The 15071-nt window shown below is 39.4% G+C and overlaps 1 protein-coding gene across 2 annotated transcripts in view; it reads right to left on the reverse strand.

Annotated features, from left to right (window-relative positions):
* Window positions 1–15071, reverse strand: part of LOC127575780 (F-BAR and double SH3 domains protein 2-like) — a 171517-nt gene that overhangs the window by 48554 nt on the left and 107892 nt on the right. For both annotated transcript variants that reach the window (XM_052025863.1, XM_052025862.1), the window contains exon 9: window positions 1865–1987. In XM_052025863.1, the coding sequence (XP_051881823.1) occupies window positions 1865–1987 (123 nt within the window). The remainder of the gene's footprint in view (window positions 1–1864; window positions 1988–15071) is intronic.

The raw sequence follows: 15071 nt of genomic DNA on the forward strand, positions 1-15071 counted from the left end.
GGGAGATGCAGGCTGCGGTTATAGACAGAGCGCAAGGGTTCTGCAAAATGGTAATCTAGTCTGCGTTTGGTCTCTCCAATGTAGAGGAAGCTACTCTTGGAGCATCGAATGCAGTTGATGATATTAAAGGATGTGCAGGTGAATCTCTGTCTCACCTGAAAGGACTATTTGGGTCCCTGGATGGTGGTGGTGTAGGGGCAGGTGTGACACCTATGACGGGGGCAGTGGAAAGTTATTATGGAGTCGAGAGAGAGAGTGGTCCCCGCGAAAGGCAGAAAGGGGTGGGGAGGGGAAGATATGCTTGGTAGTGGGGTCCCGTTGGAGATGGCGGAAGTGATGTGTTGGCACCAATGCAGTCGTCGATATAGCAGAGAAACAGTATCAACGACTGCATCAGTGTCACCTCTTGCACCCGTACGGAACTCAACAGTTTCAAAAATTCCGCCACAAGTTTTCACCCTGCTCTCCAATTCACTTGGACTATCTCTTACATGCCTCTCTCTCCTTCCTCATTCTTTCAGTCTCCATCTCAACAGATTCCTTATCCACCAATATCTTCTACAAACCCACTGATGCCCACAGTTACCTCGATTACAGCTCCTCCCACCCTATGTCTTGCAAGGACGCGATCCCTTTTTCTCAATTTTTGCAACTCCGCCACATCTGCTCCCATGATGAGGCTTTCCACTCCAGGACATCCGAGATGTCCAACTTCTTTTCTAACTGAGGCTTCGCCCCACCCCCCTCCACCTCTGCTCTAACTCCCACCCCTCCCAGCCCCAATAGGGATAGGGTTGCCCTTGTCCTCATTTCATCCTACCAGGCTACGTATTCAACACATCATTCTCTGCCATTTCTTCCCCACCTCTTTCTGCCTTTTGCAGGGACTGCTCTCTCTGTGATTCCCTAGTTCACTCCTCCCCCCCTCAATCCTGCTCCCACCCCCGGAATTTTCCTCTGCCCCCGCCATAGGTGCAACACCTGTCCCTGCACCACTTCCATCCAGGGACCCAAACAGTCCTTACAGGTGAGAGAGATTCACCTGCACCTCCCTTGATATCATCTGCTGCATTCGGTGCTCCAAGTGTGGCCTCCTGTAAATCGGTGAGATCAAACACAGACTAGGTGACTGTTTTGCAGAACACCTGCGCTCTGTCCATAACCGCAGCCTGCATCTCCCCGTTGCCAGTCACTTCAACTCCCCCTCCCACACTATCACTGATATGTCAGTCCTCGGCCTCCTCCACTGCCAGGAGAATTCCGAGTGCAAACTGGAGGAACAGCGCCTCATTTTCCATCTTGGAACCTTGCAGCCTAATGCATGAACATTGAATTCTCCCACTTTAATTCCCCACCCCCCCACCATGCTTCTTTTCTTCCCTTTCCTAGCCCCTCTCTTTTTTCTACCCCCCTTTTTTCTTTCCTTACCTTTGACCCATCCCCGAATGGATCTGCTCTCCCCTCCTCCCTTGCACCTGCCTATCACTATCTCTTACCTGCATCTACCTTCACCAGCTGAGCTCACCCCACCTCCCCTCTTTTGTCCACCTATCACTGCTCTGCTTTTCCTTCCTATATATTGAGCTTCATCTTTTCCTATCTTCAGTCCTGAAGAAGGGTCCTGACCCGAAACGTTGTCTGCCTGCTTTTCTCTATGGATGCTGCCTGGCCTGCTGTGTTCCTCCAGCATCATAGTGTTTGAAATCTTAGAAATTTCTGGTAGGATTTAACACATATAGCTTAAGGACTTAGTTAATGAAGTTCCTGAACCTGACTGCTGTTTAAAATATTAAGTCATGCAATTAATGGAGCACATTTCCAATTGCTGATATATAAACTGATCCTTGCAATGTTAGAGACTCACCTTACTTGAAGCTTCTACTAATAACTGGAATGCGTTCTGTACAGATTGACAGGCCTCGAGTTCTGTTCTGTTAAATACCATCAGGTATTCTTTAAGATGGTCATAGAAATTCCCATCCAGAGCCTGTGAGAGCATGAAAAAGGAACCATTGTTATTCAACCCTAATGATACAAAAATCTATAAGACTATGGATAACCTGACAAAACATTTGCTTCCACATGAAATGAATAACTGCTTCAAACCACTGACTTGGTTTAAATTAGGTAGAAAATATAGTTCAAACTACTTCGATGAAGGATGGGAAATGGAGGTGGTGGGGTGGTGATGCGAGGAAAGTATTACTGAGGTGATTAATATTAGAAAACAGTGGAAACTATTCTTCAAATCTAAATTTGTTTATGCAAGACCAAAACTTTTTAATGTCATGAAATCCAAATTTTATCAATGTGTATAAATTCAGATATCACTAAGACAAACTCTCACTTCTCTGCTATTTCCTTTCTTCACAGCTTGGAGACGTAACCATTCAACTTTGCACCAAAGTGTCTTGTTTACTTTAGAGACTTGTAAATTCAGTAATTTTTACCAGAGGCTCAATCAAGTTGAAAAAATACCAAAGATTAAGTAATAATAATGAATACCAATACAATTTAAGATAAAGCACAACAAATTAAACATGGACTTGTGTCTAGGTGGGTATTTTAGGCAGCTTATAGCAAGTAAAACTTGCACACAAATAAACAGACATGCAAGGCAAAAAAGGAAAAGGAAAAGCTTTTGAGGTCTAGTAAATGAGATCCAGTTTAGTCACACCAATTAAGTCAAAGAGAATATCTCCTGTGGAATCACACATGCCACTGAAAATTCACTTAATTTTTTAATACATTAAAATATTCTGACATTGAGGGACAGGAAAATAAGGAATCTTATCTTTTAATCAAGTGAAAGATGTTGAAGTGTTCACACCATTCTCTCCAACTGCCAATTTAATCATTCAATAAGCCAAATATCAACTTATTAACATGATGATTTAAAAAAAAATTGGGTAGGTTCATAATGTGGAGTGATGGTCACTTTTAAAAACATAGATCTTAAACCAATATAACTTTTTTGAAAATCAGTTGTGCTAAATTTAGTATGCCATGCTTGGAAAACGAATATGATAGTATTTGGTAGATGCAACTTGTAGAAGATACAATGTAGAAAGAATTGCTTTTATGCTAGGAACACAATGCAAACTGTAAGATAGAGACTCGAATGGAAGCAAGAGTGACAAGTCTGGGAGCAAAGAAATGGAGGAGAAAGAAATGGAGGGGCTGAAGAGGAGTAATTACTAAGAGGAGAGAAAGCAATTACTGCACAAAATAAAGAAGATCTCATGTCTATAGAATTGTGGAAATTAACTTAGTTTACAAACAGCATGGAAGAGAGAAGCCCCAAATGTTTGCAAAATGGCAGAGAGAAGCTCCAAGCATTTACAACATAGGAGAGGGGCTTGTAGTGTTTGCAACACAGAAGAGAGGTGCTCACGTGTTTACAGCACAAGAGAGAAAAGCTTCAAGCATTCAAAGCATGGAAAAGAAAGGCTCCATTTCAAAACATCATTAGACAGACAGGGAGTGGGCTTCAAGTACTTATGGCAATGGAAGGGATCCAAGAGGTCAGAAGAAGTGTAGGGGAAAGAGAAGCTTTGTATAGTTGTAGCACCTGAGCACTTCTGAGTGCTTAGTGAGAAGACTGAGACTCCTAGGTGTTTGCAATGTAGAAGGTAGTCTCCCGGTGTTTACAGTGAGGTAGAATAAAGCTTTTAAGAGAGTAAAAAGATGAGACAGAGAAGCTACATGTATTTGCAGCACAGGGGAGAGAGGCTTCGAAGTGTTTATAGTTGGGGGGGGGGGGGAGAAAGAAAGGCTCTGACAGCTTAAGAGTGGTGTAGGTGAAAGAATTTTTGAGTGCTTACTGCACTTGAGAAAGGGTGGTGCCAATAAGGGACAAAACAAAAAAGATCTATTCATAGAGGCAGGTTGTGGTTGAGGTTCTAAATGCATAGCTTACATCGGCCTTTACCAAGGATGATGCTGGAGTCTCAATAGAGGAGGATGTAAAGATTGTGGATGGGCTAAAAATTGATTAAAAGCTGCTTTATAGAGAAGGTAGCCATATCAGTCAAGAAGGAATGCATTGAAAGTTGTTGAGAGAAATAAAACCAGGTAAATGATGGTAACTAAGAAATGGAAAAATTGCAGATTTTACAGAAAAAGGTTCAAGGATAAACTCAGCAACTACTGGCCAACAAGTTTAATCTTAGTAGCAGGGAAAGCTTTAGAAATGCTATTCGGAGACAGAATTAGCAGTGATTTGGACAAATGTGGATTGATTAGAGGGAGCCAACAGGGATTTATAAAAAAGCAAATCATACTTAAATAACAACCAAGTTTTTTTTTGATGAGTCAACAGTTGATATATTGTATTCAGAGTTTCAAAAGGCTGCATACAAGGTTGTTATCAAAATTGAGGCCCTTGGAGTAAAATGGGTATTAGCAAATTGAAACAGGACAAGAAAAAGTAATTTCAATAAATGATTGTTTATTGGGGAGATAACCGTACAGTAGTGTTTTCTAGGGGTTTTGAACCAGGAACACTGCTTTCAATACAAGCAGTCCCTGGATTACACAAGGGTTCCGCTCCTGAGAATTCTCATAAGTCAATTTATCCGCAAGTCAGTAATGTCCATTTTCTATGGCTACCCATATCATATTACTCTGCGCACACTTCTATAATGCTTTCATTTCATTGAATGTTCACCTTAACACTACCCATAATTAAACTAATGGAATATATACTGTATTCAGTTGTTAATGAATACATGAAACATTTTATTATCTTGAAAAATTCTTCAAAAATTTATGGGAGAATTTGCGTAAGCCCAGATTTCCACAAGTCAGGTCTACATAACCTGGGAAGCCCCTGCATATATCAATGACTTGGATGTATAGAGGCATACTTTGCTTCCAAGTTTTGTGTTGTCTATAAATTTGCAGAGTGAACCACAAGAAAAATGTTAATGAATACCACAAAGAGCAAGAAAGTCACAGAATCAGAAAATTTACATGGAAAGAGGCCTTTTGACACCACATCTCTGTTTGGTTAAGAGCTACATGACTTAATTCCAACTTTTAGCACAGGATCTGTAGATTTGATGGCATTAGAGAGTGAAATAGAAATGTACCAGAATTATTTCAGAGATCAGGGAATTTTTCATAGCATTGTACAGCACAGAAATGGGCCTTTTGGCCCACCTTGTGCATGTTGACTGTGATGTCCATCTATGCTAATAGCACTTGCCTGCAATAGGCCCGTATTCCTCTATGCCTTTCCTATCGAAGTACCGGTCCAAATGTCTCTTAAATGTTGTAATTATATCTTCCTCTACCATTACCTCTGGCAGCTTGTTCCAGATAACCATAACCCTCTGTGGGGGAAAAAAATTACCCTTAAAAAGTTACCCTTCAGATCTCCTTTTAACTTCTCCCTTCTTACCTTAAACCTGTGCTCTCTAATCCATGACTCTCCTGCTCTGGGAAAAAAAATTCCGACTATCCTATCCATTCCCCTGAATTTTATAAACCTCTATAAGGTCACCCTCAGCCTCCTACATTCCAGTGAGAATAAACACAACCCATCTAATCTCTCCTTATAACTACAGCCCTCCATTTCAGGCAACATCCAGGTGAATCTCTTCTGCACTCTAACGCAAGCACATCCTTCCTGTAGTATAGTGACTAGACTGTACACAATACTCTAAGTGTAGTCTAACATTTTGTAGAGCTGCAACATGATGCCCCAACTCTTATACTCAATACTTCAGCCTGTGAAGGCATACATACCAAATACCTTCTGCACTACCCTATCTTTCTGTGTCAGCTACAGACTTGCACCCCAAGGTCCCTCTGTACATCAGCTCTGCTAAGGTCCCAGCCACTTACTCTAGGAACGACCAGAATTTGACTCCCCAAAGTACATTACCTCACACTTCTCCAGATTACAATCCACCTACCAAAACTCTACCAACTTTCCCGCTGATACATGTCATCCTGTTTCCTTAGACAATCTTCTTCACCATCTATGACTCCAATTTTCTTGTGAACTGCAACTTACTAATCATACCACTTACAATTTAATTCAAGTAATTTGCATATATTACAAACAAAGGTCCCAGCACTGATTCTTGTGGTACACCACTTGTTACAGACTTCCAGTCAGAAAAACACCCATCCTCCATTACCCTCTACCTCCCATCACCAAGCCAATTTTTGACCCAGTCTGCCAACAAGCCGCAGATCCCTTGTAAGTTACATGAAATATCTGTAAAAGCTGATGTTGTTCTCCTGTGAACAGAGGTTGTGGGACGATTAGATTTTACTACTCCACTGCAAATTCTCTTCAAGGCATACTGACTTTGAAAAAGTTCTCTTCTCTTCAATGGGAATTCTGCAGGTCCCTCTCACTGTTGTTTCTACTGCTCTTCAACAACTTTCTTACCAAGACTCAGTATCACAGCCACCTATCACCTACCAGCCCTTGTCTCACCCCTCCTTCTCATCTCTTTATACTGACTATTTTCCCTCTACACTCAGTCCCGATGCAGTGTCGACAAAAAATGTTGACCATCCCTTTTCCTCCACAGATCCTGCTTGACCTGTTGAGCTCCTCCAGCAGTTTGTGTTTTGCAGAGGATTAAATAGTGTTATTTAAAATCATGAAAGGCCTAATCAGTAGATAGTGATAAACTGCTCCAATCGAAGGGTCAAGAATCAGAATACACTGATTTGCAAAGAACCAAAAGTGACATGAGAATTTTTTTAAAAAGTAACAGTTTAGGAGTTAGAATACAGTGCTCAGGATGTTTGTGCAGTGGGGGTGGGGGTGGATAAGTAGGGAGGCAGATTTTATCATGATTACAAAAGGGAACTTGAGAAGTCCCTGAAAGGAAACAAAATTGCAGGGCTATGGGGATATTGCTCCTGCACAGAAATGATATGGATTTGCAGAGCTGAATATCATTCTCCATTCTGATGTAACTTTGCAGTAATTTAAAAATTTCCTAAATTATAAGAATGATTGCACTTCAACAGTATTCAATCTGCTGTAAAGCCATGGGATATCCCCAGGAACTCCATAAATGCCTGATTTTTTTTTACAGTTTTACAGAGACCAAGGGCAAAAAGAGAATCTTAGACAAGAAAATACAAATAGATAATGAAGATTTAACATCTTCATGTAGATTACGGCAAATATGTGGAACTGCTAGCCAGAAAGGCAGTACAGGCAGTACAAGTGAAGGAAATCACGACTTTCAAAAGGATGATGGATCTGTTTTTGTCACATAGTTATTTAAGGTATGAAATATTAAGGAAGTTTGTAACCCTTGAGACTAGGCTGATGGATGGCAAATGCTTTCTTTCCCCCCAGTTCTTTGCAGTTGCGCTTCTGGTATGGTTATGGACGTTTTTGATGTGTCATGCTCTCCTGGAGTTTGCTCAAATGCCTAGGACGTCAGGATGGAATTTCCCAGATGTTTGTGAAATTAGCCACAGGCTTTTACACTTTTTTTTTATTGCCTCCCTCAGGAATTAATATTATTTGTGATTGAGGCTTCCACTCGCCAAAGAATAGGATAAGCATTTATTTTTAATGTCCTTCATTTCATCTGCTGTGAAAGTTGGTATAAAAGTTCCAGTTTATTACGGATTTACTACCCACACTACATACATCAACTATGGCAGTTTGATCATCTTTCATCTGACAATGGCAATTAGAAGATGAAACGATTGTGATAATCACGTTTGTAAGGAGTTGTAGGAACAGGATGATTTTGCATAATGGCAAGCTTTAACTGTACAGAAGAATCAAAGATAATCACAACAGCTTCTGAGTTTTGTCTGCAGGATTAAAACCCATCACCTTACGCAGTGCACTAGTTGCAATGCTTTCTGCTGAATAAAGCAAAAAAAAAAGAAAGCTCAACAGAAAATTGTACTTGTGGCCTATGCATTTTTCAATTGTGCAGTTAAAACAAAAATAGAATCAAACAATGGCAACAAAAATCAACACTATTATTCATGTGATTGGAATGATGAATATAGCATTTTACAATGCTCAATCTGACTCAACACTGTTTGAAAACTGATCATGGCTCAATGAGCTTCCCTTTCCAGGTTTTATGGTTTAACAACGGACATTTCCTCCTTTTGTTTGTCCATAGCAATCTCACACTCTCCAACCTAATTTAGACCCAATATTAATCTCTATCATATAGCAAAAAGAAATAAGAGCACTTTAAAATTTAAAAAAAGTGGGCAGCTGGGAGTAATCAGCAGATAATGGCTTTAAAACCATTTTGGAGATGCTATTTTATCTCACTTCAAATACAATGGATTAGGAAAGCTAAACCCCAGAAACAGTGAATCAGCAAAAGCCAGCGGGAATGTCTGGCTGGGTAGGTTTCATAACACTGAGGGAACAGACTACATAATTGCATATGGACAGACTGAAACTTCCTGGGCAAGTTCTACTTGGATTAAATCAGTTAAACATTCCTGTAGACATAGCTGGAAGAGGGAAGGATAAACTTTGCTGAGAGTTGTAGCACTGAATACAAACATTTCTCCAAAGAAAGACTTCAGTGGACCCCAGCAAATCTAGAGGCATTGATTTTTCTTTCCTTACAGTACTTTCTTGATGTTAAGGTTTCATTGGCACCAACAATCGACAATGAATTTAAGAGCCTATAATATGTACTACACAAAAGCTGCTTTGTTTCTGACATGTTAACAGTAGGTCGAAAGGACACGTCAGAAGTAGTTGTTACATTTTCGAACGTAAATGAAGTGGTTGTAGGAACAGTAACTTGCATCTCTAAAATGGGTTAGAATCACACAATGGAGGCCAAAGAGAGTGCAGAGACTGAAATCTAGAGTGAGAAAAACAAACTGCTGGAGGAACACAACAGGTCAAGCAGCATCTGTGGATGGTCAATGTTTCATCAACTATCCCTTTACCTCCACAGACGCTGCTTGACCCACTAAGATCCTTCAACAGCTTGTTTCTTCAGACTGATAATGTTGGAAATAAGGATCTGCCTTCTTGTATATCCTTCACTTGGCAACAAAGGATTTACTTGACATGGAAATTTTAATTCTCTACATATGACAGAACCAATTCAATACTCGGTGATAAAACTCTAGTTTTGAATCTGTGCCTTATATTGTCATACAATATTTATTTCCAGAAACAGGCCATTCAGCCCATGCCTGTAGTTATGCTCCATTTGAACCTTCTCCCACCCATCTTCATCCAACTCCATTAAATTATTCTTCTATTCCTCTTCTATCCCTTTGTCCCACATGTTTTTCTAGCTTCTCCTTAAATATATCTGCACAAGCTGCCTCAAATACTCATGGCAGTGAGTTCCACTTTCTAATCACCTCAGAGGAAAGAAATCACAACCAATTTACCAGTGGCTATATTGTGCTAATGTCTCCTAGATCTGGTTGTTCCTAAAATTAGAAACTTCTGTTTAACTCTTTTAAATCATTTTATAATCTTAAATAAACTATTTCTGGTCATAACCAAAATCTCTTCTGGAGATAGGTGCACCCACAACCTACCTAATCTTAATATTACCATACTTCTATTGCATTCTCTCCAGCTTCTTTACATCTTTTACATTATATGGAGACCAAAACAGCTTACTGTACTTTAAGTGTAGTCTAACCATGGTTCTGTACAAGTTTAACACTACACATCAGATCCATCTCTCTGGAATCCACATCTATCTCATCAGAAATGGCTTCAGCAATAACTATGTGGGACATTTGTATGTAATCAATGTACTTCCTCTGTAGATTTGTACAAAGCTGCTTCATTTTAAATCCTTACTCACTCCTTTCAGAATTTTTGGCTGCTAATTTACATATCACATCTGCTAAAAGGTTAACATGCATTTTGAGACTACACATCTACTTTAACATTGAAAGAGAAAAAAAGGGGCATTTCTACATAGTCAGTATAAAGATACTGAAGACCTGTGAGCTAGGGCAATCAATACTAATAGGCTACTTGGCCTGAGTGCTAATGAAATACTTTCCCCATGAAAGGCACTGCAGCCAAATTTGTGTACTGATCCAACATCTACACCACAGGCACATTTATTAGCATGGTTACAGAATAATCAATGCCTTCAACCAACTGATTAGCCATTTCCCCAGACAACAGATAACCAGTTTTAGTAATGCAATCACAATTCTGTTGAGATCAGTTAATTTGGCAGGGATGAAGTGGAGACGATTCTTATGGCTCAGTACATCTTGTGGTATAATTAAGTCAATGAGCAATACCCTTAAAAATTGTAATCCTATGTCAACTCACTCTGCGAGGGCATTTTTCATTAAACCAAAACAAAATGAATCCTAATGTTACTAATCCTCTACATTTTCATTACAAAGACAGTTGATGCATATTTGTAATATCAATACTGTACCATGAATTACCACTTTTTTCCCCTATGAACAGGTAGATCGATAGGAAGAGTTAAGGGATATGGACCAAATGCAGGGAAATGGGACTAGCTCAGGCAGGAAACTTGGTTGGCATGGATAACTATGACTATGAAAACAAACCAGGATTAATCAATCCTTAAAAAATCTGTTGCGCTATATTGTATAATCAAAGAGACCACCAAAGAATTGTCCTACTGGAGAACAAAATGTAAAACATTTAACCATTCAGAAGATAATAACCAAGTATTCAGTCTTTATTTACAGTTTATTCCTTGACTTCAATTGTTGACACAAGTAAAATGCGTCAAAAGTTGAAAGCAAGGAATAAAGTAGCAACGTATCAAACAATCAGAAAGCTTCATTCAATCTTGCAAGATTCAGTGGAATGATGTTTCTGCAAACTAAACATATGTAACAGGAGGACAGCTCACCTATTGAGCCTGCTCCACCACTCAGTATGATCACAGTCAATCCTTTACCTCAAACACAATTTCCTTTTTGATTCCCATGCCCTTTGTATCCAACAACTACCACATCTCAGTCTTGAATTTAGTAATGATGGAGCATCCAAAGGGGCACAGAAACATCAACATGAAATGGAACATTAGAAAACTGAAGAATCATTAGGTAGCACAGGACCTTCATCACAATACAGGTTAGCAGCATTACGTGTGACCACCTGTGACGAGTTGTGGTAGGCTCCTCTTGCAAATCTCAACAGCAGTGTCAGCATAGGCTATAGGAAGACTGAGCATCTTCCTAATGGGACACAAAAAGCAGACTACATGGAAGGCCTTAAATTGCTTCCATACCCAAGGTGACCAATGTTTCTCTCTTCAAGGTAGTAAAATGGGTTTATGCCACAATTCCCAGGACCTCTAACTGTAGCAAGAGGCAGACCATGAAGTTCCTTTCAGTGTGCCGAGTGATCGGGTTTGGCCCATGCAATCTGGTACCTTAGCATCTATGGAAAGATCTGCAACTTTGGTGGATGGGAATCACTAGATGATGCGTGGAAGCAGCTATCTGTACTGTACACAGCTGTATTACAGTATCTAAAACTATTTGTAATCTGGCAGAGGAGATTTCCTGAATATGGGGTTGGTGGTAGAAGAGAGATGAAGAGTTAAGTGATGGATATATTACATAACGAGTTGTACAGGCTGTTAATAACCAATGGGATGAACTGTTTACAACAGAATCTGGAGAGTGCTGACTACAAGTGGCAGACTTTTCAACAAAGTAAACCTGCTTACTGCTGAGTCTGTCCCAGAAGCAATATTTATATTCAACCCAATGATTCCTGGGAGGATCTGTTCCTGGAGGAACTGAGTAATTGTTGCACTAGAGAGTGAGATTTAACTTGTCAAGTCATCAAATCTAGCTGGTGAGGCTGCAGATGAAGTGAAATGGAGTCAATGACCTGAAATTTTAATTGCTTCTCTCTCCACGGATGGCACCTGACCTGCATTTTGCTTCGTGTTTCCAGCATCCGCAATTTTTTATTATTGCTCTAGGTGTATACCCTGCTTGCAATCTGGACCCTGGCTCACATTCCAGATAATGAGCAAGCTAGATGCTGAACCATCAGGAGTTCTGAACGACTGGATGTGAGGTTATCAGATTTTTACTGTAAATTGAATCATGTTGTTCATTTCATTTAACTGTATTCCAGACTAGTATAGTAATCATGATAGTTCCCGTAAGTATCAGATATTTGTACTAAGCTCTTCAATTTAATATGTGGGAAGGATTGTTGCCACATCAAGCTGGTGTAGATAATCAGCAGAACCCCAAAGTTGTAGCCACAGTCTCAAATGGAGTACAGTTATATGCTATTTTAAAAAAAATGTCAAATTTTGCATGAGAAATAGAATGGCAGAGTGCTTTTTTTTTAAAAATGGTGAGAGACTGAAATGCGTTGGTATTCAGAGAGACTAAGTGCCCTTTAATGCAAGAGGATTTGTGTACAATAGTAGAGACATCCTGTTCTAATATAGAGACCCCAACTAAGACCACACCAGGAATAAAAACAGAATGCTGGAGCTACTTAGCAGATCACATAGCATCTCAGGAGCTGCTTTCATCAGAACTGGAAAGAGAAACAGATGGTGCTTCAGGTCCAGGATTCTTTATCAGAACTGGTCAACATCTTGTCAAAGAGCGGAAGGGCAAAAGAAACTGCTGAGAGTGAACAAGGCAAAAGGGACAGGTGGAAATCTGCTGAAGAGCAGAGAACTTTAAAGTTGGCATTCCCAGAAGTGGCAGCTGATTTACCAGTAAATGAAAAAAAACAAAAACATTGCAGATGCTGGACAAAATCCAAAATAAAAACAGAAAAAGCTGGAAGAGCTCAGCAGGTCAGGCAGCATCCGTGGAAAGAGAAACAGTAAATGTTTCAGGGCTGGGGCCCTTCATCACAACTTGGTTTGTGGAGACATGAAGCATCAGTACAAACAGTTGTGCCACTGTGCTGCCAGGTTGACTCTTTGGAATTTTCTTCCCAAAACAGTGTGATGACTCAGTCATCAAGTAGATCCAAGAGAGATTGATACAAAAGGGATGCATTCCTGAAATACCTTTTAAGTGAAATTCTGTCAAATCAAAAAGGCTAGATGAAATTCATTGTGGGTATTCTGGGATAATGTTTTCTGTATGTAGTAATGAGCGGGAGTAATCTTTATAGAGAAAAATAGAAATTGGGGTACATTCCTTCAAGGTATAGCAAAGATCTATAAATTAAATATCTATTAATCAATGAATCATTGTAGCTTTTTAGATATTAAGAAAATCAAGACATGGGGTTAAGTTAGGAAAGTGGTACTGATGTAAGAAAAAGTCATGATCCAATTGACTGGTAAAGCAGGTATGAGGGGCCTGAATGGCCTACTCCTGCTAATTTTTTTTCCCCCTCTTATGATTTGAACAATCTGGAGTACAGTACATGGAGATCTGCATTTGGAGAACATATTGAACTATGGGTATTCAAAGCAACAGGGGGCACTGTTGAACACTGCTTGATCACTGTACGAATTAATTTGAAAGACTCACTGGTGACAAAATACCAATTATTTTGTAGCTATAACCTACTATTTTATAGCTGCTGGTCAAATGTGCAGTCCTTCATCATATACACATTTCTTAAGTTGTATTGAAAATTATTTCAATAATTCACAACACAATTGCATGTATTTTTTCCTTTTAGATCCCTTACCAGTTTGAAAATCATTTCTTATTTATAGACTTTCATGTAAACTGTAACTATAATTTAACAGTTAAAAAACTAAGATATTTGCATTAAAAGATAATTCATTGAATACAGAATTAGACAATAATAATTTTAATAATATGACTTGCATGAGATTAGAAGGTTTACAATTAATTGCCTGTTTTTAAACATGTTAGACATCATTGACTTGCAGATCGAAGTTTTCCACTTGTTTGCTAGGCCTTTATTTGCCTGAAATTTATTTTTAAGGAACAGGAAAATCCTAGACTACCAATACCAATGAAAACCTCGGTCATAAGGTAAGATATTAAAGTACAAATCACCACTAACTGGGGCCAGACCTTTAAGTACATTAAATGCCCAATTAGAAGTTGAAACTAAAAATATACTTCAATATTTGTTTTATTACCACCTGAGTGATCTTCTAAACAAAACTCGTCACTTGGCAGAGTCAGAACACAGAAAAAGGGCCCTTTCACCCAATTAGTCGGCTCTGACCATTAAGCACCCATTAACACTTAATCCTATACTGGTCCCTCGCATTCTTTAAACTCCAAGATTCTACCACTCACCTACACACTAAGGGTAATTTACAACAGCCAATAAACCCACAACCTGCATGTCTTTGCAATGTGGGAGGAAACTGGAACACCTAGAGGAAATTTACAGTCCTAGGGAAAACATGAAAACTCCAAGTGGATGGCACCAGAGTCAGGACAAACTCAGATCAGTGGCACTATGTTCGAAGTCAAGATGATGTGTCTAGAACATGCAACTCTGTAACAAAAGCTCAGTGATTTTCTTTTGTAGTTGAATATGAACTGATAATGAATGGTTTCTTACTTTTATCAGAGGCGCAAAATCAATAGCCTTCCACACTTAACAGCAGACCTAATCAGAATTAAAATTTCACCCGAGCAGGCACCAAGTAGGAATAGCACAACCATTGTGAGCAACTTTGTGATTTGTGTCCTAAACAGATGTGTGATTCTGTTTCCACATTGGTATCCCAATATTATGGTCTGTGCCTAGGGTAACCATGAGACAAGTACTTCCCACTCTTATTTCATTCATATGGCAATACATTCAAAACGTATTGCAGAGGTGACCAAAAAAGACTGCTTGTGCTTTGCTTTCCCTAAACCGTGGATACAATTGCAGTGTTACGTTGCTGCGAGTGGTTATGAATTGTTCTAAATACAAGGTCAGCAAGCTCATTCTATTCAGGGATCAAAACTGGAACTTGCTACATTTCTATTAATGAATTGCAGCTCAAAACTAGATTGGAGGGGGAATACAAGCAAGTAGGCCTAAAAAAAATTAAATGCACTGAATGGAGTGAAGACTCCTCAACCTGTAACAAAAAAAGTTGAAGAAAAGGGAACCACGGAATATCATGAAAAGGAAGGCAACAAAT

This window comes from Pristis pectinata, chromosome 11, assembly GCF_009764475.1.
Source record: "Pristis pectinata isolate sPriPec2 chromosome 11, sPriPec2.1.pri, whole genome shotgun sequence".
Lineage (NCBI taxonomy): Eukaryota > Metazoa > Chordata > Chondrichthyes > Rhinopristiformes > Pristidae > Pristis > Pristis pectinata.